Genomic DNA, 26,547 nt, shown 5'->3' with positions numbered 1-26,547 from the left:
TTACCAAGGTAACTGTCATCGTACGTGTCTGATGCTGCCACCGTCTGCTTTTCTCCTTGAACTTTACGCAGGATTGTTTTCAGAGAATAGCCGTTTAATATCTCGGCAACTCCGGCTGTTATCACTTGGCCTACACACAAAAACAAAAAAATACAGATTGTGTTGCAGTGAGATGTGTATCATTGACAGTTGTGGTGGCAGATGTTGTTACTCATTTGTGTTATTAGTTGTTCTAATGGCTAATTATGCCCTTTATTGTTGCCATAGGATCCTTTTGAGTTTCACCTGTGTTTTGTTTAGTTCTCTTTTTTTGCTTTCGGTATACACAGCCCTCATTTGTGTTTGTTTTTTCTTGTTACATCTTGTGTGGTTTTCTGTTCTGTTCCTTGCCTGTGGTGATCCAGAGTGTTTTTTGTTCATTAAAGATTGACAGCTGGAAACAGGTGTTCTTCATTGAGTTGTTAACCACACAGTGACAGGATAATTGCAATAAAGTAAAGCCTAAATTGCAACAACTAAATTATGAAATGTTTTTAATTATATACATAAAACCATTGTCCTTTTATGTCAGTAATAGTAACATATTATTTCACGAAATACCTTTCAACGAAAATATATTTATGCAGTGTAACAAGCCTTCAGAACTGCCTCAATCCTTCATGGCATAGATTCAACAAGGTACTGCAAATATTCTTCAGAGATTTTGGTCCATTTTGACAAGATGGCATCACGCAGTTGCTGCAGATTTGTCAGCTGCACATCCATGATGCGAATCTCCCGTTCCACCACATCCTAAACGTGCTCTATTGGATTGAGTTCTGGTGACTGTGGAGGCCATTTGAGTACAGTGAACTCATTTTCATGTTCAAGAAACCAGAGTGAGATGATTTGGGCTTATAACATGATGCATTATCCTGCTGGAAGTAGCCATCAGAAGCTGGGTACACTGTGCACATAAAGGGATGGACATGGTCAGCAACAATACTCAGGTAGGATGTGGTATTGACACGATGCTCAATTGGTACTAATGGGCCCAAAGTGTACCAAGAAAATATCCCCCACACCATTTCACCATCAGCACCAGCATGAACCGTTTATACAAGCCAGGATGGATCCATGCTTTCATGTTGTTGACGCCAAATTCTAACCCTACCAACTGAATGTCGCAGCAGAAATCAGACCACGCAATGTTTTTCCAATCTTTTATTGGCCAGTTTTGGTGAGCCTGTGCAAGTTTTAGCCTCAGTTTCCTGTTCTTAGATGACAGTAGTGGCATCTGGCGTGGTCTTCTGCTGCTGTAGCCAATCTGCCTCAAGGTTGGACGTGTTGTACGTTCAGAGATGCTCTTTTGCATAACTTGGTTGTAGCGAGTGTTTATTTGCCTTTGTATCAGCTCAAACCAGTCTCGCCATTCTTCTCTGACCTCTGGCATCAACAAGGCATTTGCACCCACAGAACTGCCGCTCACTGGATATTTTTTCTTGTTCTGACCATTCTCTGTAAACCCTAGAGATGGTTGTGCATGAAAATCCCTGTAAATCCCTCAGCAGTTTCTGAAATACTCAGCTCAGCTCATCTGGCACCAACAACCATGCCACGTTCAAAGTCACTTAAATCACCTTTCTTCTCCATTCTGATGCCTTTGAACTGCAGCTGATCATCTTGACCATACCTAAATGCATTGAGTTGCTGTCATGTGATTGGCTGATTAGAAATGTGCGTTAACAAGCAGTACCTAATAAAGTGGCCAGTGAGTGTGGCCGGTGACTTTTGTTACATATCATATTATCAATATCCTCATATTGTTACAAAACACATGACAAAAGCTTAATTAGTATGACCCTAAAATAATTTAGGAAAGGACAATTTATGTAATAAAGCACACTATGTACATTATAATATAGAATTGATACTTGTTAAATGTTGAAAAACAATCATGGGAAATCAATGACCTATTAATTTATGATTTGGTCCAAGGATGAACAGGCAGAATGACACAGACATCAACGCACAACAGTGAGAAATCCTTCCTGTAATGCTTTCACAATGTTCCGATTTATTATTCTGGAAGAATCTACAAAGCCATTAAACAAGAACCGAGGAAAATAGCAGACACAAGTCCTCCTTACAGATTAAGTTTAGATATGGTGGATAAAAAAGCAAAAGAGAGAGTAAGAGTGAGACATTTCCTTTGTTTTTGTTTTTAGAGTTCAAGTGACTACAGCCTGCCCTGAACCCTAAGCATTAATCTCTTTTAATATGTGTGTTTAGCTCTGTGCCTCTAACTTGCATATGTTTTGCAGATACAAATGACATGGCATGTGGTACTTCTTCTCCTCACAAAAATCTGTTGTCCTTCTTCAAAAAAAATGATAGAGGGCAAAGGTTAAGATGGACGGAGCATGGGAAAAGAGGAGAGGAGAGAAGGCGAGTGGCAGGTCATAACTTCTAATGCATCACTATTTGTCCACAGCGTGAAGTATATGAGAAAGTGAGACCTTGTGTCTGACATATGATTTTCATGTCTTCTCGAGTCATCTATCTCTCTATTACAATAAAAAACTAATAACACATGTGAGACATGATGTGGAACCCAGCATTATTAGTATTTATTAAGGTCTGTACTCTGTGTTCAGTCTTTGGGGGGGTCTGAAGATTGAACTCGTCTGTTTTTATGGCTGAACATACGACTGCAATTACACAACAATCAACATTTGGCATTGTGATCAAATTCAAGCACATAAACAATCACATATACATCCGGCCACAAAATATTTAGCTGTGCCTCATTTAGTCAGAGCCAAACATAGATTCCACACATTTTTATTTTAAAGGTGAACAGCGCCTTCTCTCATTTTCTTTACAAGCAGCAAATTTAGTATTACTGAGTCACAATTATAGCTAATATTTTTGCCTATTATTTACTAATTGTCTGCATCAGCTTTTTTATATTCTTATATATTTTCTGTTTTTAAATATATTATTTAATACATTCTTTAAAATACATGTTTTTTTGTTAATATTAATTATCTTTTTAAATTTCATCCAAAATTGTATATTAATTTTGTGTATTTAGTTTTAGTTAATTATAAAACAACACTGTACAAGATAAAAGCTAAAATGATTGGTAAAATACTAGACAGTTATATAGTAGACACATCCCAGAAGGCACAGGACGTCAATATCAGATTGACGTTGTACCCCAACATCGTGGGATGTTGCATTTTGTTTGGAAATTAAAATCGGCCGAAGTCAATGTCCAACATCATACAAACAATGCATTTTGGTTACTTTCCAACGCAACGTGAAAACAACAAAATATCAACGTCTAATGATGTTACAGCTTGGCATCATTTGGACGTTACCAATATGACGTCTATTAGACGTTAGATTTTGGTTGTCATACCTGACAAATAAATGTCAGTATTTGACATCAATATGACGTCGGTTTAAGATGTTGGCTCGATGTTGGATCTTGGTCACTTTCCAACCCACTAAACATTAGACGTCTGATAGACATGCATGTCAAGTCTATATTGCATCTGTCAGTGTAATAGATGTCATTTGAATGTTGTTTGGACGTGTCGCGCAGTGAAAACACAACCTAAATTTAACCAACTATTAAGTGAAGTTTATTTATAAACTTATTTCGAGAGGATCACATGCTTATAATTGCTTGCAGCCGCTCCTGCATTATTCAATTTATGATTCACCAATCAGACGATTCCTAAGCCACTATAAATACCCTAAGTTCCATATAACAGCCATCTTCATTTTGAAGAACCCCACTTCCACCCCTACTCCTCCTCCTTTCCTAGATGGGTGGCACGGTGGCCCAGTGGTTAGCACTGTTGCCTAACAGCAAGAACGTAACTATTTCTAGTCCTTACCAAGCCAGTCGACCTTTCTGTGTGGAGTTAACACAATCTCCCCGTGCTCACATGGGTTTCCCCCGGGTTCCCCGGTTCCCTCCCACCATCCAAAAACATTCAACTTAAGTTTATTGACTAGTCCAAATCAGAAACATAGACATGCTCCTAGTACATAGTTATCTCTTAAGAGCAATTACTATCTGTTCATTAGCTACTACAGCATGGGAGTTCTCGAGATCTAGCTGAACTCAAACTCCCCTCTCACCTTGCAAACGGGAGGGAGCCCCAAGCTCGAGGATCTTATGAGCTCTGGGCTCTCTCCCGGGACAGCATGCCAAACAAGCTTTATAATTATTTATCAGCTAAGTGTGAAATCCTAAAAGTTTTGGCACGTGTCTCTGCTGGGATTGCACATTTAAGAGGCAGATTCTATTGATTCTATACAAAAATCCACGCAATAAAATTTCCAGACTTTTCCAGAACTTCCAAGATTTTATTAATATGCATTACTTAAATTGTTAATTAGCATTAATGCTGATGTCTCAAAATAGTCAAAAGGTTGCAGATTTGTTATTATCTTTATCTTAGCTAAACAAATATCTACAGTATTTTAGATGTGCTTCACTGTTAACTAAGCAGAATGCATCATGTCCACATATTTAAAGTGTGGAAAGATAGGCATTACCTTCCTCTTAATTAATAGACATCTTTTAAAGGTCTCTAAAGCCTAGACTAAAGCCACTGACCAGAAAGAACAGCTTATTGACCTCACTTTCTGTCTCTTATTATCACAACCGCTATATTAACACTATCACTAACCCATCTGTGATAAGTCAATTCTGACAGAGCACTTCACTGAAGACCAAATTCAGAGCTCTGATTGGCTGGACAGACTCTGCAATGGTAGCGCTAACACACTGAGATAATCCCTGATTATTTTGGTAACGGGGCTCCTGGGAGGTGACATGTCATCAGTCTGAGTGCCTGTTATTCTACTCTCAAGGTAGGGGAAGGGTCAGCCTGGTCAGTTTGTTGGACGGAACAGAGATTCTTGGGCTCCTTTGAGAATGTGAGTCTGGGTTATGCGAGACCTCTGTCTGCCAATCTAACTCTGTAAAAGAATGGAACAGTGGAAAAGACAAAATAATGAGAAGAAGTGTGTTACCTTGCCAGTAGAAACTCCCTGGTCCTCCCACGACCAGAGTCCCTTCCTGAGAAATGGAGAAAAACAGTGAGGAAATAGAAGATAAGGTAGGAATGAGGACACAGGCCTCAAAAATGTGTTTGTGTATTTCTGTGGGTTTGCTTGTGGATTTTGAGAAAGAATATTAAAAAACATGTACAAGAGACTGGCAAAAATGATGGGTTTTGATTATTTTATAAGTGCTAGTAATAGAGAAAAAAGAAATGAGGCATGAACTAGTATAACAGAGGTCAGCTGGTAAGAGCTGTGTAAGACATCCTCACTATCCAGGCCTCAAGAGAGCCATTAGCAACTCCTTCCTGAGGTTGCAGACTTTAGTCTCCTTGTTAGTGCACCCACCTCTAATGCCGGTTCCTGCTTTGAGCATAATGAATTGAACCGGAAGGGTTACATTGGTGCCATGACCTGGATGGAAGTGAGGTTTTAGCAGTGTAACAGATGCCGCTTAGTTGGACCTGTGAAGGACAGCATCTTTCCTTTTGCTTTATGCAATGGACGCTATAAGCTGTCCTATTTAATGCTCTTGTTCTTGTACCCATGCTTTGTGCTGGTTCCCACTCTGAAATCAGTGGGGTTATACTAGAGAGGGGGTGCCGAATTCTGTTCCTGGAGATCTACCTTCCCTCAGGGTTTAGCTCCAACCCTGATCAAACACAACTAAACCAAATACGTAGGATTTGAAGGAGCACTTGGTAATTAAAGACAGGTGCGTTTGATCAAGGTTGCAGCTGAACTCTGGAGGAAGGTAGCTCTCAAGGAACAAAATTGAGCACCCCTGTACTAGAGCCTGGTATGACCTCAACATGTATAATTGAGACTCACATTTGACAATTGTGTCTGGCTGAAAACTTGCACTCCAGACACATGCTCTTCCTCAGCAAGTAACATCACTGTGAGGGGAAGGTTTAGGGTTTGGTTCCACCTTTAGCCCAATAAATACAACCAGTTTAGGTGGATGCGTGCAAATAAACCTTAATCCACTTGCATTCAGAGGTGCACCAGCTGCTGACATTCACAGCTGCAATTTTTCATACTGAAAATAGTCAGTTATTGGTGCCGTGACCCGGATGGGCGTGATGTTCAGGAGGATGAACTTAACGGAAGCCTAGGCTATGTAAAGACAATTGTAAACACTCACTTGTAAGTCACTTTGGAAAACAGCTAAATGTAAATGTAACCTCAAAAGATGCAACAGCACCTGATGCTTAAGGCTGCAGTCTTAAGAGCCCATGCCAGTGCACTTGCCTCTAATACTGGCACTAATACTACACTGGTTCCCATTTGCAGTAGGCTACGTAGAACAGCAGGGATTTTGTTTGTATTGTGACTCATATGAACGTTTTTGGGGTGGTGAGTGTAATGGAAGTCAGTTAGTGGGATCTGTGCCTGTAAGTGAAATTAGTTAACCATACTCATCTAGCCTCAAGAGCCACAATAGCAACTAACAAATGAGAGAATGTTCATTAGAGCCTTTGGTTCTCTTTCTGCTTCCAATATCAGAAAAGCCAATTCTTGCTTGGAGTGGGGCGAGAAGGACAGTTGCATTAGGGGTGAGATTCAGGGCTGAGGTTAAAGCAGGTCACACACTGAACTTGCCATGTTGTACCTCTTTAAAATTATAAACATTGTTTTCTATAAGGATATACACACCAGCACCACAATTAGGTGTCTATTTGCATTGCTTATCAAGGTATAGAAAACTTTGTAAAGATGTTCGGTGTGTGACACACTGGAGGTGCTAAGTGCAGCTGAGGCCAGCTAGTAGGATTTGCTCAAGTAAAACTTACTCCCCAGGTCTCAAGAGGAACAGCAGTGACTGACACCAGAGGTTTCAGTCTTTAGCTTACTTATGCTGGTTCTCATTCAGTGCAGGGTGAATAAATCAAAAAGATTTACATCGGTGCAGTGACCTAGATGGAAGGGAGGTTTAGGGGGTGAATGTAACGTAAGCCAGCCAGTAGGACCTGTGCAAGAAAAGTTCACTCCCCTTGCCTCAAAAGGCACACCGGAGAAATTACAAATGGATCAAGGGTCAAAGGGATAAAAAGTAGGGTCATTCTACATATAGAAAGTCGAAGTCAGAATTATTAAACCTCCTGAATTATTAGTCCCCTGTTTATTTTTCCCTCGATTTCTGTTTAATGGAGAGAAGATTTTTTCAACACATTTTTAATCATAATAGTTTTAATAACTTATTACTAATAACTGATTTATTTTATCTTTTCTTATCTTTTATGCCAGGATGACAGTAAATAATATTTGACTAAATATTTTTCAAGACACTTCTATACAGCTTAAAGTGAAATTTAAATGCTTAACTAGGTTAATTAGGTTAACTAGCCAGGTTAAGGTAATTAGGCAAGTTATTGTATAGAGCTGTTTTTTCTGTCAACAAATATAGCTTAAAGGGGCTAATAATTTTGACCTTAAAATTGTGTTAAAAAATTAAAAACTGCTTTGATTCTAGCTAAAATAAAACAAATAAAACTTTCTCCAAAAGAAAAAAATATTATCAGACATACTGTGAAAATGTCCTTGCTCTGTTAAAAATCATTTGGGAAAAAAAAAAAATCAAAGGGAGGCTAATAATTCTGATTTCAACTTTATTTATTAAAAAAAACTGGAAGTAAAAGTTTCTTTATTTTTGAACTGAAATAAGGATAACATTTCAGAAATTTTGTAATCATAAAGATAAAATACACAGACAGGGTTGAGGAGTGAGATTTATTACCTTAGTAAAATCAACACTGAAGCCCGCCTGGCAGAAGCCCTGGCCCTCTGGGTCTGGGTTATCTACAGAGATCACAGAAACCTCAGTAATACAAGTCATCAAGATATGAATGAGTAAATAAAGTTTCAGCACCCTGAAGACAGATGTGTACAATATATGATTTGATATGATTTGCAATTCCTCAAAAAGCTCACAAGTTAAGTAAGATTAATGTAGATACAATGTGTACATTACTCTTTAACAACTTAATCATTAAATATATTTATTATATATTTATCAAAACAGTAAAATACTTTCACAATATTATAATAAAAATAAAAAAGCGGCACGGTGGTGCAGTGGGTAGCGCTGTCGCCTCACAGCAAGAAGGTCGCTGGTTCAAGTCTCGGCTGGGTCAGTTGGCATTTCTGTGTGGAGTTTGCATGTTCTCCCTATGTTCGTGTGGGTTTCCTTCGGGTGCCAAACAGTCCAAAGACAAGCACTATAAGTGAATTGGGTAAGCTAAATTGGCCGTGTATTTGTGTGAATGAGAGTGTATGGGTGTTCCCCAGTGATGGGTTGCAGGCCCGTAGCTAGGGGTGGGGGGTGGGGGGGTTCAGATGGTTCGAAAGACCCACCACTCACTGACAAATGTCCAGAATATATCCCTTACACAAGCTTGTTTGTCCTATGTTGACTGCTATGCCATAATAAATTGTGAAAATAACGATCGAAAAAGGCTTTAAGACCAAGCAGAATCCTGTTTTGGCGGTTGCTTTAGCGTGATCTGAGGAAAGTTAAATGTGCTGGCCAGTTTGTGTTTGACTAATAAATGATAATAGGCAATACTATTATAATAATATAACAATATATAAAATTTTTTAATTTAAAATTTGAACAGCATCCTTTTTTCTAATGATATATGATTTAATAAATTTGTATCTGAAAAATAAGTATTATTCTCTTTTTTTTTTCTAAATCTTTAGGAAATGTTTTTGGTACATCAAAAAGGGTGGTTTATGACCATCCCACAAGCTAATCCAGCAATAAAATAGTGCTTAAAAAGTATGTAAACCTCATAATTAAATAGAAAATGAGGGGAAAAACTGCAAAAACGTCCATATTTTAACAAAAATCCAAAGTCCAAAGACATGCGGTACAGGTGAATTAGGTAAGCTAAAATTGTCCGTAGTGTATGTGTGTGAATGAGTCTGTGTGGATGTTTCCCAGTGATAGGTTGCAGCTAGATGGGCATCGACTGCGTAAGACATATGCTAGATAATTTTTGGTTCATTCCGCTGTGGCGACTCCTAATTAATAAAGGGACTAAGCCAAAAATTAAATGAATGAATAAATAATAATAATAATAATAATAATAATATAATTGATCAAACCCAAATGTCCAAGTCAAAATCTAACCAAAAAATCTGACTGGGACATAAGAATGTTGTTTTCAACAAGGAACACGCTGAAATATATTGTACAGTAAGTTATATCCTGTGTGTGTTGATATAATGTGTCGTACAGTAGGTGGGGTGAATTAATGAGCCGTAACATCACTTCCAAACCTCAACGTCTCCTACCCAGCATGTTCACTTGAATGCAATAAAAACACTTTCCCTCTGTTTCTCATTCCATCCCTGTTTCTCTTATTTGCCAGTATTTTCTCTCAGTATCACATTTTCTCTACAGAACTATCTTTCCAACAGTGTGTGTATGCTGTAGGTATTCATAAACACAAGGCGGATAAAATCATCCCTGCCATGCATCTTGGCAAGAACTCTGGCCCGCCAGGATGACGGCTGGCACATGAAACAGTTTGAGGGAAATAATTCAGCCATTATGGCCTCATATGTCACATGAAATTTTCCCTCTGAACACATTAGGCATAGTTATTATTAATATACCACTTCACGCTACACTAACTGTTAATACAGATGCTCTCACTGTGTATGTCTGCATAATAAAAAGTTTTCACAGAATCTAATGTGAGGACATAAAACCAGAGTAAACTGATCAACTCTCCCAGACTGTGAATGAGACTTCAAAATACAGGAAATAAGCAGGAAATTACAGGAAATTGTGCTTCCCCTGTGATCTTTACAGTAGGGCATATGGGTGCCATGACAACTGCCACAACTGGGCAGTATGGAAAGCAGCGGATGCATGTGTGTTTATGTGTGAAATGTAAGCCTGACACAACTGCTCATTTTGACAAGTCCGGGGTTACCAAATTGTTACTGTATTTTTATCCAAGAAATGTAGCTTTGGTGAGAATAAGAAAACATTGAAAACATTATACCAATCCCAAACTTGTACATTACATTAGAGCCTTACAGTGGTGAATTTGTGGAACACTGCAATAATAGAACTGTTGGACTAGTTGGACTGTTGTTTTTTTTCTTCACTTTCATCAATTGGTGAAGTTTGTCTCTCACCACTGTCGCCATTGGCTTGCTTGGTTTGGGACTTGTGGAGCTGCGCATCGATGGATTTGGTTTTCAGTGTTTGGACTTTTAGTAGTGAAATTTAAATCACACTTAACTGAACTAAACTGAATGTCAACTCTAAAAACTAGACTGACACAGTTTCAATTTCAATATGTTAAGCTAAATAAAAGATTGTTCAGACTCAGATAATAAATTAAACAGAAATAATTTATCATTTCTTGTGTGGCCTGGTACCAATTAATCCACAGACCAGTACTGGTCTGGGGCCTGGGGGTTGGGGACCACTGGACTAGTACATCCCTGTATCAAATCATCAGAGGAATTTGAGTTTGTCTCTATGTATACAGTCTAGTCAGTAATTATTCACACCCCTGGCAAATTCTGACTTAATGTTTGTTTAAATGATAATAAAAGCTGAGAAATATTTTATTCCACAATGATGCCTCTTGTACATCATCTTATTATTTTTTGGGATAATGTTATTAGCTTGTGTGTGTGTGTGTGTGTGTGTGTGTGTGTGTGTGTGTGTGTGTGTGTGTGTGTGTGTGTGTGTGTGTGTGTGTGTGTGTGTGTGTGTGTGTGTGTGTGTGTGTGTGTGTAAGGAGAGATAAACACTCACTGGTTCTGCAGGGTGAATACTCAGCATAGGCACTAAAGTTCTGCACAGCCACATAACAGGTTCCCACAGGATCCATCTCACTGCTGACCTTCACTGTCCTCCATTGATAGAGGGGAGCACAGGCCTACAGAAACACATAAACACTATGTTACAGTCTTCATTTCTTTGACGAATAATGTTTGCAATAGTTTTTGTGAACAACACTCCATCATAGACTAATAAAAGACAATAAATCATCAATTAAAATTTTGCGCGGTAAAGAAAGATGAGATGCAATACATTTTATGCACATAGACTTTTAATTTTCAGTCAGCCAGCCTAGCCCAAGTCTTTTCACTTCAAAATCACTATGTTTAAGGTCTGATTTCTTTACAAATCAGTGATCTTCACTGCCTGATTGATATACAATATGAAGTGGGTCTTAGATCGGAAAAGAAACTCTGCATTGAATTCCATTTTCTGCCACCAGGTCTTTAAAATATGAAAATATATATATTTTTCCCCCAGTATTTTGCTGCTGCTATTGACAGCACTAGTCATTTATCTCGTTTTATACTTGAACAACTAAATGAATGCTTAACCCTATTTAACTGATTGTATCTTAATTACATTACAACATCGATGCTGTAAAAGGAATCATATGAGATCGAAAATAGTCACATTAACCTTTCACTGGATGATTATGATTGGTTGAAAAACCCTAGCTGTAAATGTCAAGGACATGTTATTTTTTTTCTCAAAGTTATATTTGTGTTTTTGTTATAAACTCAAATTAATTTGTTATAATTTGTATGTTTATTTCAGTTATAAACTCATAATATGTAATATAATGCAAAGCAGAGAATGTGCACCCTTGAAATTGTTGGAATTTATGGGTTTGTAAAAGAAAGAGTTGCTATTGAAGCATAACAGATCACATGTTTAAGTTGAGTGAAGTGCGGGACCATGGCATTATGGGTGAAACTGGCATGGTGGCAGAGAGAAGCTAATGACACAGAGCCTGAGAAAGAGTTTATCAATCTGCATGGTTTAAGAGGGCGCACACGGTAATTTATATTTAATTCTGTTACATTTTGTGTATAGTATTGTAATATGTCAGTTTACATGAATGCTGCTGTGTGTAAAGACTGATGTTACTGGATTCAGAGTTGTTGCACATATTCATATGCATTTCAGCGGACATTTAAGTGAGAGACTGTAAAAAAGGCTCTGAGGATGTTTTATTTTAGATGTTACTCAATTGTGAAAAGCGTTGCACCTGGAAGGCCAGCGTAATACATATGCTGGATAAGTTAACGGTTCATTCCGCTGTGGTGACCCCTAATTAATAGAGGGGCTAAGCCGAAAAGAAAATGAATGAATAAAGGAATGTATTTGTGAATTATTTTATTCCTGTTTTAAAATGTGTTTTATTTAACAGCGAGGACTGCAATGGAAACAAGCTCAGGGCTTTATTTTGTTTTTATCCTTAACAGTTTTTATTTTAAAATGTATAGGTTACTTGTATTTTTGTACAGCTTGTCTAAAATCTGTCAAAAAGTTCAATTCAATTCAAAATATCATATTTTGTGTTCAACAGATGAAAGAAACTCATAAAGATTTAAAACCACATGATTGAGAATTAATGACGAGAAAATTTAGATTTTTGGATGAACTGAGACTTTAAAGTCTGAACAGGAGATAGGGATGGGGGAAATCTTTCATCTTATACAATATTTCTGAATAAAAGCTTTTGAAAAAGCAAATGTTTTCGGTTTTGGATTGTGTGAACTACGGCAGACACATTTGGGCACCAGGCCTCCTTTCATGTAATAACTCTGGCTTCTTTCTTTCATACATCAGCAGTTCTCCTTCTCACATGGTCAACCTCAAATCAACATTTTCCAAAAGCCCCTCAGTAACAGAACAGAGCCACATTTCCTATCAAAACATTTTCCCAAAACAATCCAACACTCCAATGCTTTCATGAATGAGCCTCTGATTCTGGATCCCATACATTGGTGAATGAAACACTAATGTAATACTATTAAATAGATATAAAGCCATTGAATGGCAGATACTCAATAATAAAGAGTACATTTTCCAACCACATCCATGAACGCACGGAAGCAAGCATCCAGCATGAATATGACTGCAAATGGTCTTTAACTGGATTACATTTCTGAGCATCACTTACCACCACTTTGCCTTTGTGGGTCCTGACTGTTGCTCCAAACCACTGATGGGATTTAAATTCTAGAGGCTCTCGTGTCCCGTTCACTTTAATCATACGGTTATCTGGGAAAAAAGAAAGAAGAAAAAGGAAAGTTACAGAAAAACAGAGAGTTGGACTTCAGTTTATAATAAACAGAAAACATCAGGAACCCAAGGAACGTAAATGGTGCCAATATAGCCACTCTGGAACAACAGCAAATTAGCCTGCTTGCAGATGAGTGTGTTTGTTTATGTGAAGGCACAACTTCAGGGGGTCGTTTTACACTCAAAGTGTGTGTACACATGTACATGATTCTTCGGATCTGGGTCTACAGGGTTCTGTGTGATCCAGAGAAGATCTTGCGACAGCTGGACCTGTTTAGAGCTCCATAAGGTACAGTCTACACCTCATAAAAACACATCACCTCTAATCCTTCTCTGCTTTCTCTCCAGCCATTACTATGGGCCTTTTTCTTCATGCTAAATGTAGTTGTTATTTTTTTAACTTGTGTGGTTAAAGATTTAGATTTTTTAGGGATGTATTCTCTGATATGGAACTTTTGGCTGACAGTAGCTATGTTTCCATCCACCTACTTTAATGCACGTTTTGGAGATGCTCATAAAAAGACGGTTGATAGAAATGCCAAGATGAGCATCATTTTGAAAATGTGCATAAAAAACATATGCGCATAACTGAGTAGGATTAACTTTTTCATCGATGAGAAAAGATGCGCATACACTACAGTAGAAACACTTTTACAGAACAAATTTCAGTATGCACATTAAAAAAGTCATGTGATTTTGTTGTGAGAGATTACGTGATGATGAAAATGTGTGAGAATGGACAAACCAGCGGACTGAGCGCATTGTAAAACATCTGAAATGTTGTTTTGGTTATTCTAATACACCCTAACCATTTATACTAATAATTACCTCCAGAACAGTCAAGAACATTAAAAAAAAACTCCCCCACATGTTCACTGCATATCGGCATTTGTCTTCTGAGGCGCAAGTCATTTAATAAATGAAGAAATGATTCACGCAGCTTTTCCTACCACAGTAAACTCCATTTTTAGTGTTAATATTTGCCACCAGTTAATAAGGAAGTGATGATTTTGTTCTCTTTGACTCGTTGTATGGAAACGCTGCTTTATTTGCATGTCTTATATGAAATATTCCAGTTTTGCGCATAAAGTTAATTTAAATTTTTGGATGAAAACATTTTTGGATCAAAACTATTAATTGCTCTCAATATATGAAAACCAATAACATATGAACCAATAAATAAATAGGCGGCTAAATATAAATCTTGATTTAGATTTTGCAGAGCCTGATTTGAAATACCAAAGACAAAATGGTAAACAAACATAGTGAACAATTGATTTTATTCTAATTGCATAAAAAAGGAAACATCTAGATTTTAATTTTAGCAAAATGATTGTTTTTTTTTGTTTCCTTTGATAAAAAAAGTCTTCTAAAGTGCTCTTCTGCTGTATGCAATGTCACATCCTCTGAGAGGCACCAATCAAATCCCTCATAAACTGTGTGACTGAACTGATGAAAATAATCCATAATTAATTAATTAATTCTTTCATTCATTCATTTTCTTTTAGGCTTAAGGCTGATTTATACTTCTGCGTCAAGCGCACGCGGATGCTACGGCGCAGCCTACGCGTGGATGCACCTGAGGCGCACCTCTCAAAAAATTTAACTACACGTCGCAACAACGCGCATCGCAAGCTCTGTCATTGGTCAGCTTGGAAGCGCTGACGAGTGTGTGCGTGGCAAAGCGTCGTCCGTTAGCGCAATTGTTTACAAGTGTCGACTGTTTACAAGAAGCTCCAGATGGAGACTATTGCTTTGTGTTTACCTTGTGGTTAAAGTTGTTGCACGTCCACCAGTTCCTGCCTCAAAATGAGTTTAACCACTTGAACATTAACGAAGCGTTCAGAAAAAAAAAAACAACAGCGAAGAAACTTGATACAGAGGAACATAAACACCTCACTGCTAATTAGCGTTTTGGAAGTATTATTGCAGAGCAACAGAAACAGCGGGCAGAAGTATGTATGCACAGCTACATGCATTGCATGCGCCGTGGGTCAAGCCGATCACTTGACGCTGAAGTATAAACCAGGCTATATAGTCCCTTCATTAATCAAGGGTCACCACAGCTGAATGAACTGCCAACTTATGCAGCATATGTTTTACACAGCGGATGCCCTTCCAGCTGCAACCCAACACTAGGAAACATCCATACACTTGCATTCACAAACACAAAGACACACACACACACACACACACACACACACACACACACACACACACACACACACACACACACACACACACACACACACACACACACACACACACACATACACTACGGCCAAATTAGCTTATTCAATTCACCCGTACCGCATGTCTTTGGACTGTGGGGGAAACCGGAGCACTCGGAGGAAACCCACACAAACACGGGGAGAACATGCAAACTCCACAAATAAATGCCAACTGACTACGCTGAGGCTCGAACCAGGAACCTTCTTGCTGTGAGGCAATCTTCCTACCCAAATTCCAGCATCACCTTTAATACTGTGGATACTTTATTTCAATGTAACAGTTCATAGTTGAAAGAAAAATAAACTTAAAAACAAAATAAGCACTTCTCTTTACCTGCCATCCCTCCACCTTTTATCCTCCATTTTCTTGTTGGCAAATGCAATTTTAATTGAAATCCATGTGATTGAGAATTAAGTCAAGCTGGTCATGTGAATTCACTAAATTGACCAACAAAAAGCTGCTTAGTTTGAAAGTGAGTTCTGCGTGACTTGTGCTTCATAGCAGTACGCTATGAAAAAATAGACTTTTTCACTCACGCAAACATTCAACCTCAAGTAGTTCCATGTCTTTAAATCAGTTTTCTGGCTGTTACTAGTTTCCAGCTTTCTTCAAAGTATACTCTTTGGTGTTCAACAGAAGAAAGAAATGCAAACAGATTTGCAACAAGTGAAGGTTGAGTGAATGAATGACAGAATTTTTAATCTGTCTTATGGGATATAGCTTGTTCTCCGTTAAAAGTTTAAAGACTTTGATTTACAGAATTTACCTGGCAAAACACTTCTATAGACTAACAGAACTTCAAAACAAGGACTTGAAGCATATCTGAGACTTCGGTGTACACTTTTTCACGGACAGCTAAACAGTGCATCGTACCAACCAGCCAAAATCTCTAGCAACTGCACAGTATAGCAACCATCCAGATCAATGAATGTGATAGCAATCAACATGAACTCCTAACTAAACAGTCAAAACACCCTAGCAATACATTTACTGAGTCAGCAGTATCAATATGGTGGTCAGCCATACTCCATTTACATTTACTTTCTTGCAACGCTCAATTCACACCACAACAACAGACACAGAGAAACCTCAAAGCAATCACCTTTAACACCACTTTGGTCACATTTGCACTATTTGTTCATAGGAAAGCATCACTTACAAATGTATCCCAGAGGTCAGCATGCCGAAACATGCTTTTCTTGTTATTATGCAAATGTTTAGCTTTGGTTTGCATTTGTTGATAATGTTTTGTAAGCTGATAAGTGCAACATGATCGTGTTGCATATTAGGAGGCTGTTGTTTCTGATGGAGATCAGCAGACTGTGTGAACAAAAGTACAGTAAACACTATATTCTTCACACTAACATACTCATGCGATACTATTTTCGATTCATAAACATAATGATAGTGAAATTCTAAACACAGTAAAGTAAGAAAAATGCCAGAACAAAGCAGGACACCATGTTCAAATGAACACATGTTCTGATGACACACACTGTGGTAAAATGCAAGGTCAGACTCACAATATAAAAACCCAGCAGGGCATCATTGGTCCTTTTAAACATCTGTTTCATTTTTGGATCATAAACACATGCTTGTCATTCTTCCTTTTCATTTTACTCATTGATATACTATTGTGGTAAATGATCCCCCCACACTCTTCTGAATGAAAACTTCTATAGTATTAAAAAGCATGATCAGTGTAAACAAAACAAATGCCTTCACTAACATATTTAGATCATGTACTCTGTATCTACATATTCATGTTAGTAATAATTAATGCTGGGTTGTTGAATTATTAGTATATAATGCACACCTGGGAGTGCATTATTCTGTAATAATTCAACAGACCGCTGTCAATTATTCTGCTTATACCATGGCTATCACACTTATTGTTCAGATTTGGGCTACACATTATTGAAAATAAAACTGACAATATTGCAATAATTGTAACATTTTGCTGTTCTGCTATATAGTAAGTAAGTAATGTGTATTTATATAGCGCATTCATCGTGTATGGCCATACATCCAAAGCGTTTCACACCACCACCAGTGTGCAGCATCCACTTGGATGATGCGACGGCAACCACAGGACAACAGCGCCAGTGAGCTCACCACACACCAGCTACTGGTGGAGAGAAGAGACAGTGATAGAGCCAATGCGATGAATGGAGATGATTGGGAGGCCATGAATTGTATGGGCCGATGGAGGGTATTTGGCCAGGTCACTGGGGTTACACCCTTACACTTTTACATGAAGTGCCATGGGATTTTTAATGACTACAGAGAGTCAGGACCTTAGTTAAATGTCTCATCTGAAAGACGACGCTTACTGACAGTATAGTGTCCCCTTCACTTTACTGGGGCATTAGGACATACACAGACCGCAGGTTGAGCACCCCCTGCTGGCCTCGCTAACACCACTTTTAACAGCAACCTAGTTTTTCCATGCGTTCTCCCATCCAGGTTCTGAACAAGGCTCAGCCATGCTTAGCTTCACTAAATAACCGGTCTTGGGCTGCAGGGTCATATGGCTGTGGCATATATGAATATATGAGTATACATATGAATATAATTTCACAAGATGACTTTAAATCTATTTGGAAAGAATTCCTAATTTTACACTGAGAGTATTTTGTAGTGCATAAAATACAAAATAAAAGCCTAGATTAATAAAATAGAACAAAGATGAAAATGAAATGACCCGTGTTATTGAATAACCAGCGATTAAATACTGAAATTTAAAATGACACTGCATGATCTTCATTGTATAAATAATTAAATACAATAAAACTTTTGTTTTAACTTTTGTTAAAACCACAAAAGATATAATTTCTTGGTTTAAATTCGCTTAAAACATTGCATAGTTACAGGTCTTGAAGCCCCATCTAAATGAAAATCTTTCAATCTATGATGGTTAAACTTTGTGAAGACTCACATCATGTGAACTGTTGTGTCTGGGTAATAATCCCAACTCAACATTACAGATGTTGTGACTACTGAAGATGCACACATTGCGATATCGATGCTGAAATTATATGTTGTGCAGCTCTAGTTCATTCAGTGTGCGTGGGTCTAGTGTTTCACACACCTCATCTTCAGCTTTTTATTTTGTATTAATTAGAGTTTTGCCTTTTGTAAGCTGTAAATTAACTCAAACCATTATGTGTAGTGATATAAAACTGTAATGCGGTCATGACTTTCCTGGAACTACTTTAGCTGTACTTTTATATAGCTGTGCCTTTACATAAATGTACAGCTAAGAATCAGCAAATCATAATCAAGCATTAAACAGCCATATAGTATAAGTTGAAGTGAAATGTGCCTCTAGAGTGTGTGGACATGCAACTATGAAGTTGTGTGCATGCGAGAATTACGAAGTTCTTTGGTACATGACCCTGTCTGGTGTATCCAATGAATTAACTCTTCTCAGTCAGGACAGCATTAGTCACACACACTGTCATCAGAGATGTCAGACGCACACACACGCGGGCCTTGCCCCCCATGGAGAGCTCTGAGGGCCACAGTGGGAAGAGCACACAGGATCAGAGGTCAAGTGTCTTAAAAACAATGTGACTAATGAATCTGGAAACGTGTGTGATCTGAGTAGATGTTCTAGAACGACAAAATGCATGACGCTAACAAAGAACAGACATCGCTTCTGCCCTCCCTTGTCTGTTTTCTTATTTCCCTTGTGTTCACAGCTCTTTTAAGCCTCTTTCACTCACCTCATCACCATCAGGCTCCATCTAAAACCAACCATCTTGAACCAGAGCATCAATGCTTTCATCTCAAACAGACAATCCATTTCAATGCCAATTCCTGAACTGATGTATATCACACACACACACACACACACACACACACACACACACACACACACACACACACACACACACACACACACACACACACGCACACACACACGCACACACACACGCACACACATGCACACACACACACACACACACTTTAGTGTCTGAAACAGTGCTTCTCGGTGGCTGAAGATGGCTGAATGGCTAAAGATGACACAGTCAGACTACTAAACATTAGTAAAATAAATAATCTAATAAAAATAACGAAATAACAATTCAGAACTAATAGCCAAACACTATAATCAAACAATAATGATTCAACAAAAATGATCTTATAAGCAATTTCAGCATTAGGTATTTTAATTCCATGTAAATCTAAATTAAAAATTCATAATTTTGAGTAAAATATTGGTGATTTTTCTGTCCAAATAACCTTTTTCTTACAATTCTTAAATATAAACTGATAATTCATTATTATAAGGACCTATATTAATCTGTTTCTACATAGAATCTGACTTAAGTTTTCACAAGTGATGAGTTTTATCTTACAGTAGTGTCATTTTTTCTTGCAATTATAAGTTCGTCTTTTTCACAATTTAATTCTGAGCTTAATTCTGACTATTTCACAGTTATGTTTCACAATTGTGATTTTTCTCTTGCATCTCTTGGTTACCGGTCAAATATTTGAGGTCAGTAAATAAGCTGATCCTGCTTATCAAGGCTGCATTTATTTCATCAAAAATACAGTACAAATTGTAAAATTGTGAAATGTTCTTGCACCATAAAATAACTGTTCAAAAGTAGTTGATCATTTCGTTTAATAATTTATTCCAGTGATTTTAAAGATGAATTTACATCTTTATTACTCCAGTCTTCATTTACATGATCCTTCAGAAATCACTTAATTTTTTTATTATTGTTAATATTAATTTTTATGTTATGTTTATTATTATTAATTGTAATAGTAATAAAAGCAAAAATGACTGGAATAATAATTTTATTTGAAACTACATACAATAAGAAACTACATACAATAAGTTTTTTTAATTGTAATAAATAATTAACAAGTTGACATTTTACCATTTTACATTTAATAAACGCTGCTTTGATGAATGAACTAATAAAAAACGTATAATAAAACATGAAAAAATAAATAAATAAAACTGACCCCGTTTTTCTTAACAGCAGTGTATATCACAATTTTTACTTCAATTTTTTGTATCATTTTAGTATAATTTTTCCAAAATCTGACATATAGATTCAGAATTAATTGTGAATCTCAAAACTGTTTATCCCCTCACAATTTTAAGTTTAAGATCTCTTGTAATGTCTTGGCCTATATCTCACTATTCTGTCAAATCCTTAATTCGGAGTTTATTTTTAGCAATTTAATGTCTAATGGTGTGTTTTTAACTCTAAAAGAAGGTCACAGCCTATTCTGATAAGAGCCCAAGTTAGATTCACAAACAGCACATAAATTCTGCGATCAAAGCTCCCTCTAGAGAGTGCACTGAATATAACCACGCGACTCTGACGAAACATCAGCGCTCACATTCCCCAGCATCCAACTCTGAGTCTGTCTGCAGTCCATGCCGCTTTCCTGAATCCAAACCCACTGCATTTTCAGGCAGACCATGTCTTCTCAAAATAGTCTAATAATATACCAAAAACTCACGAAAACTTCTCCCCAAATGACATAATAGATCTGAATCAATTGTGTTCACTTCGAGTTCGGCTCTGTTGCACAATTTCTATTGACATGATCTATTCTTCACATTTTCCCATCATAAAATAAGACATGACCAATTACAGAAGAAAGAAATTAAAAATGCAAAGATAAAATGTTCTGGTGACCTTACTAGACGCGCGTAATGGACGTCTAAATTACGGCAGATTACGCGCTGAGGTAAAGTTACGCGCCTTTCTCTGGTAATTACTCCGCTCCTGAAATTTTAAACCAAACCATATGCGGCGAAATTAACTCTTTCTTGGATGTGGTTTTTGATCTTTTTATTGGAGGAAGAGGAATTTATGCAGCCGAGTCTGAAGATGAAGCATGGGAAAGGAAATATCTGTGTAAGCAGATTTCAGAAATAAAAAGTAGCCTATAGCCTGATGTCTGTTTGCGAATAAGATTTAATTGAAAAACTGGAATTAAATTAATTTAGTAATTACAACGATAAAAAGTACTCGTTCTCAATGAAGGGGGCTAATTGCGTCAGTGGGACCTGGACCTTTTGCATGAACCATGGGTAATAAATCATGAGGGTACCTACTTGCTTTATCAAAGGGGATCTGGCGGCAGGAGTCTGGGTCTGATGCCGGCCAGGGGCAGTAGTACACCGCTCCTCCCTCCACAATCCCCGGCTGAGAGGTGTTCGCTTTAGGAGCCCCAACCAACACCGACATGCTGGAGAGAGAAAGGCATAAATCTACACACAACGGCATCCTACTGGATCAAAGCATTTACAAGTGAGAAAATATCTCAACTGTTCTTAAAATTTATGTTTATCTATTTTATGTCAGCATTCTAATTAAATTCCCTCAAAAATCAACTTCAGAATTGTGTTGGTCCATATTGGTGGTGCTGAAAGTGTTTTTGCATAAAAAAGCTGCGAAGAATACTCTTAAATATTGTTTGGCATAAACCAAACCAAGACTGAGTTATGGTTATTTCGACACTTGGGCTACTGGAAGATACTTCTCTTTGAAAACTTTTTATCAAACAAAACAGCTAAATAATTCACTGAAATTGCCACTTACACGTTTCTATCCTGTGTTGGGTGGTAAAAGTCCAGTGAGTATCCAAAATAACTTCCCTCAGGTCCATTGTAAACCGTGGGCTTTTCTAAATCCAGGTTAAAAGCTGCAGCTTCGCAAAAAAATGACAACATGAGGAAAAAGCATCGAAAACGCATGCGGGACAAACAAGAGTGCATGGCTTCAGCCCTGTGTGTCCGAGTGTAATCCATATATGCTGCTTAAAGATGTGCAGAGAGAGTGTACGGTATGTCCGTGTTGAGCTGTCATATGTTGAGTGCGCGCTCCACGCGTCTGCTGCTGCCCTCTTGCAAGCTGCGCGCCTTTCTCTGCGCGAACCCTGCGTACTAAACATTATAATGAGCTGCGCACGAGACCGGACTCCCGCACCACATCACACAGCATCCGGCCAACTCCTTTTATGGAAACACACCCATAATATACATATACTCACAAAATTAGACAAATAGGAGATGAAGATATATTTAGGCTAATACTAAAATGAGACTAAATACAATTAGAAGTGACATTATTTATTTGAAATATTTTTAATAATTATTAAACCTATTATTTTTCCAAATATTAAATATTATTTTCTATATGAATCATGGTTGGTTTCATAAACACTTATAATCCAACACAACATTGTTACATTATCTTTCTTACTATACACTAACAAAAAACAGACTTTGTTTCTATATGTTTGTGTATACACTCAAAGAATTATTTTTGCTGCTTGTTTAAACTACTTATTTAAAATGAGCCAAAACAATTCTTGAGTTTTTTTTGACAACTTAATTGTTTTATGTTCAATTCACATGAATTTGTAACAAACAAACAAACAAACAAACAAACAAACAAACAAACAAACAAACAAACAAACAAACAAACAAATCAATTACAGTTTTTCTGAGTGGCTCTGGTGCATTTCTCACACTATTTACATTTGCACAACAGTTAATGCATTTCCCAAAACAATTAGTCATTTGTGCACATCCTAGTAGCAGTATCCATTGCACATGCTTTTGGACATGCATCAATTGCTTTCATACAACTCTCTGCTATTTAAAACATTATCATTTGCTTGTCATGTCATTCTAAATTAACTAAACTTGTAAATGCTTAATGGTCATTCCATATAAAACTAATAGTCCTCATTTCATTACTTGAGTCATTACATACAACAATGTTGAACTAGTTGTCAAATCTTTATTTTCCTGAAAATGTCTTCTAAATTGAACAATTTCATGAATAATTTACAGACCTGTGTATATTGTAGGTTCAGTACCAATATGTTCTGCAATATATATAATAGTATACAGTTGTGCACAGCTCTGCCCAAATAAAATTTATGTTTGTTGTAAATAAGGCTGTATTTATTCTTTTGCACAATGCTGTGAATAAATTAGAATTGCAGCGAGCATAAAGCAGTAAAAATGTGAAACATACATCTTCAGTGTCTTGTACTCAGATACCTCACTAAATGCAGTGATGTCTAACTTTACTGTAGTTTTCAAATGGCTGTGCAATTAGTATAAAGTGCTGTCTACCGCATTTTCAGGAAGCGTCACCAAAATCTGCCTTTTTTTTTTTTTGCATTGAAAAAATGTACAGAGTAAACTTTCATAATAAAAACATGACTAATCCATTTGACTATCTTGTTCCTAAACAATGGTGTCAGGACTTTTCATCTTGATGACACTGACACTTTGATTACTTGCTTTTGAGGAATGAACTATCCATTTTGAGCAAGTGACACGCATTAGGTTTTGCAGTTTGTACTAGTTGTTTTGAGGAATGCATTAATTGTTGGGCAGAAATACACTAATGTTTTGAGAAACTCACCAAAGTGACTGAGAAAAATTGTAAGTTAACTTAATTGATTTGTGTTGGGACAACATGAAGGAATAATGTGGAATCCAGTACTTTTTTTTTTACCAAGTAACAAAATTCATTATAAAAATTACTGGGTATTACAAAATTCCTTCATGTTATCCCAACACAAATCAATAAAGTTAGGTTAATCTTCTACAAAATTAAGTGAACTGAACTTAAAACATTTAAGTTGTCCCCCAAAAATCAATCAATCAATCAATCAATCAATCAATCTATCTATCTATCTATCTATCTATCTATCTATCTATCTATCTATCTATCTATCTATCTATCTATCTATCTATCTATCTATCTATCTATCTATCTATCTATCTATCTTCTTATTTTCAGCTAATGTCATCATAATTATGCTATATTATTATTAATAGCCTACATGTTGGGGTTTAAATGTACATAATATAAATTTACTCACCCTTAAGTGGATGCAAACCTTTGAGTTGCTGTTGTTGTAGAAATATATTTTCAATAAAACTGAAAAAGGTAACCACTGACAATCATTGTAGAAAAAAATCAAAAAACACTATGGAAGTCACAGATTCAACTTTTATGTAAAATATTATCTTATGTATTAAAAAGAAACTCATGCCAGTGAAGGGTCAGTAAATCATGACAGACTTTTCAGATTTGGGTGATTATCCATTTAATAATTCTATAAGTCTAAATTTTAGATTACTTAAATCTGTTTGTTAACAAAGCAACTAATGTCCCCTAGTTTTTGTTCAAAACTGACTTTGGATTAATATGGAGAAGAAAATACACCTTAATCATCAGTAATAACACGGTCGTAAATTCAAATGAAGCTGTCTCAATTTGTGTCGACCTTTCAGCGGATGCTTTTAATTGCGCAATTTTAACACCGGCTGCAAATAATGAACGGTAATTATACTCGTCAAACGTCCAAAGTTAAACTTTGGAATGAAGCGCTCGCGATAAGTATAAGCTTTGGAAAATAAACGGTTCGAGACGGGTGTTTTGATGAGAACCTGCAATCGCACGTCTTTCTCAACCAGTTTCATTGGAGAAAACCTAAATTTAGGCACCCTGTTCACATGTGATCGCAAGACTCGGGCTGCTTATGCGCTCCATCTGGCTGTCAAAGAGTTTTAATCTTGTCTAAATGAAGTCATTCCCTTCACCGCCCATCCTGTGATCAACAAACAGTCTGTGCAACAATTTCACAGTTTTCAGAAAGCCACTCAAAAACAGGTTTGAAATGGTTATAGTGCGTGCATATGGATAAAATGATTGCTTTTAGGTTCTTATGATAATAAAACGAAATGATAGCCTCATGTTATACAAGTTTCTGACACTTTATTAATTAACCAAGTGTACTTACAATAAGCTTTACGTGTCCACAAGAAAAATATGAGTAATTTATAGTAAATAGGCATATAGGCTGTTATTGAAACATGAAGAGTATCATACTGCATTTATTATTGTACAAATTTGTTAATTAATTCTACAGCACACTATAAGATTAACGGATCAACTACATCAACTACAGATGCTGCAATACAGTTTGCTTCAGTATACTTAATTACAGTAAATGGTGTTGTAGTATAATTTAATACAGTATTGGGTAATTTATGTTATAGTTGTTGTATTATCATAGCAACTACACATACCACCAGATGAAGAACTTTATTGTATGGTTCAAAAACACTTAACTCTTGCAATACAGACGAACATTTTCTATTTATACGGAGAATCATTAAAACATATGTGAAACAATGATAAACTTGGATTGTGGTGTTATCAGCCAGTTAGCATCTATGTGACCAGTTGATGAAGCATAATTTGCCAAATATGGTTACTAATTTCTATTTAAAAATAAAGTTTAACAGGTTGGTGTCAGAGAATCAGGAAAACCAAGTGTTAACAGTTATCCCCTGTTTGATGTCATGAATAATAATGGATTGACGGATGAATGGAAGATGAATGCTGCAGGCATATACAGACATTAGCACCTTGTTTATTTGTAAAGGATATGGCATACCAACATGTAGCCTATGTATTCAAACATTAGACTACGGGAAACCCATATGATCAGATAAATAAATGTTTCATGGTTTCCAAAAAACTAATGGGTTCTTCGGAAAACGAAGATAAGGGTGTAGTTTTAGACAGGCTACTTATAGTGTGTTTGGCTTAATGGGATTGGCTTACTAATGATTATAGATGAGAGACCAGCTGCGATCAATCATATTACGTTCATCTCTCGTAATTAGTTTGTGAAACTTCACTTTATAACATTAAAATAAACAAAAATATTTAAAGATTTTTTTCCTTTTGTATTGTTGTTGTTTTTGCAGTTTCTTTGGTCTCATTTAAGTCTGTGTGCCTGAAAAGAAATTAGCTATATATTTTTACAATCTATTAATAGTAATGCATAAACAAATATATTTAAATATAAATAATTTAACATCATATTTTAAAACAGCATTGTGAATCATCTAACTAGGTTTCATAAACAAAATACAACACAACACTGTTAGCGTAGCAAATTACACGATAAAAAATGCAGGGTTCCACACAATTCCTTCATGTTGTTCCAACACAAATCAATTAAGTTAGTTTTATCTCTTATAAATTTAAGTAGTTTGCAGATAAAATAATTAGGTTGTCCCCCCAAAAAACTTAAAAATTGTGTTGTTTCAACTCATTTTAAATAAGTAGTTTAAACAAGCTGCA

General features: G+C 36.7%; 1 protein-coding gene across 4 annotated transcripts in view; it reads right to left on the bottom strand.

The window, feature by feature from the left end:
* Positions 1-22,291, bottom strand: part of itga8 (integrin, alpha 8) — a 143,030-nt gene extending 120,739 nt beyond the window's left edge. For all 4 annotated transcript variants that reach the window (XM_087287148.1, XM_087287149.1, XM_087287150.1 and 1 more), the window contains exons 1-7: positions 21,964-22,291; positions 21,477-21,610; positions 13,032-13,132; positions 10,856-10,979; positions 7,808-7,869; positions 5,038-5,083; positions 5-130 (exon numbers count right to left, since the gene is read on the bottom strand). In XM_087287148.1, coding sequence (XP_087143274.1) covers positions 5-130; positions 5,038-5,083; positions 7,808-7,869; positions 10,856-10,979; positions 13,032-13,132; positions 21,477-21,610; positions 21,964-22,172 — 802 coding nt within the window. In that variant the 5' untranslated portion in view covers positions 22,173-22,291. The remainder of the gene's footprint in view (positions 1-4; positions 131-5,037; positions 5,084-7,807; positions 7,870-10,855; positions 10,980-13,031; positions 13,133-21,476; positions 21,611-21,963) is intronic.
* Between the last annotated feature and the right edge of the window lie 4,256 nt (positions 22,292-26,547).

The sequence above is a fragment of the Danio rerio genome, chromosome 16 (assembly GCF_052040795.2).
Source record: "Danio rerio strain M-AB ecotype USA chromosome 16, GRCz13ab, whole genome shotgun sequence".
Taxonomy (NCBI): Eukaryota; Metazoa; Chordata; class Actinopteri; order Cypriniformes; family Danionidae; genus Danio; species Danio rerio.
This window is presented reverse-complemented; position numbering and strand designations above follow the sequence as displayed.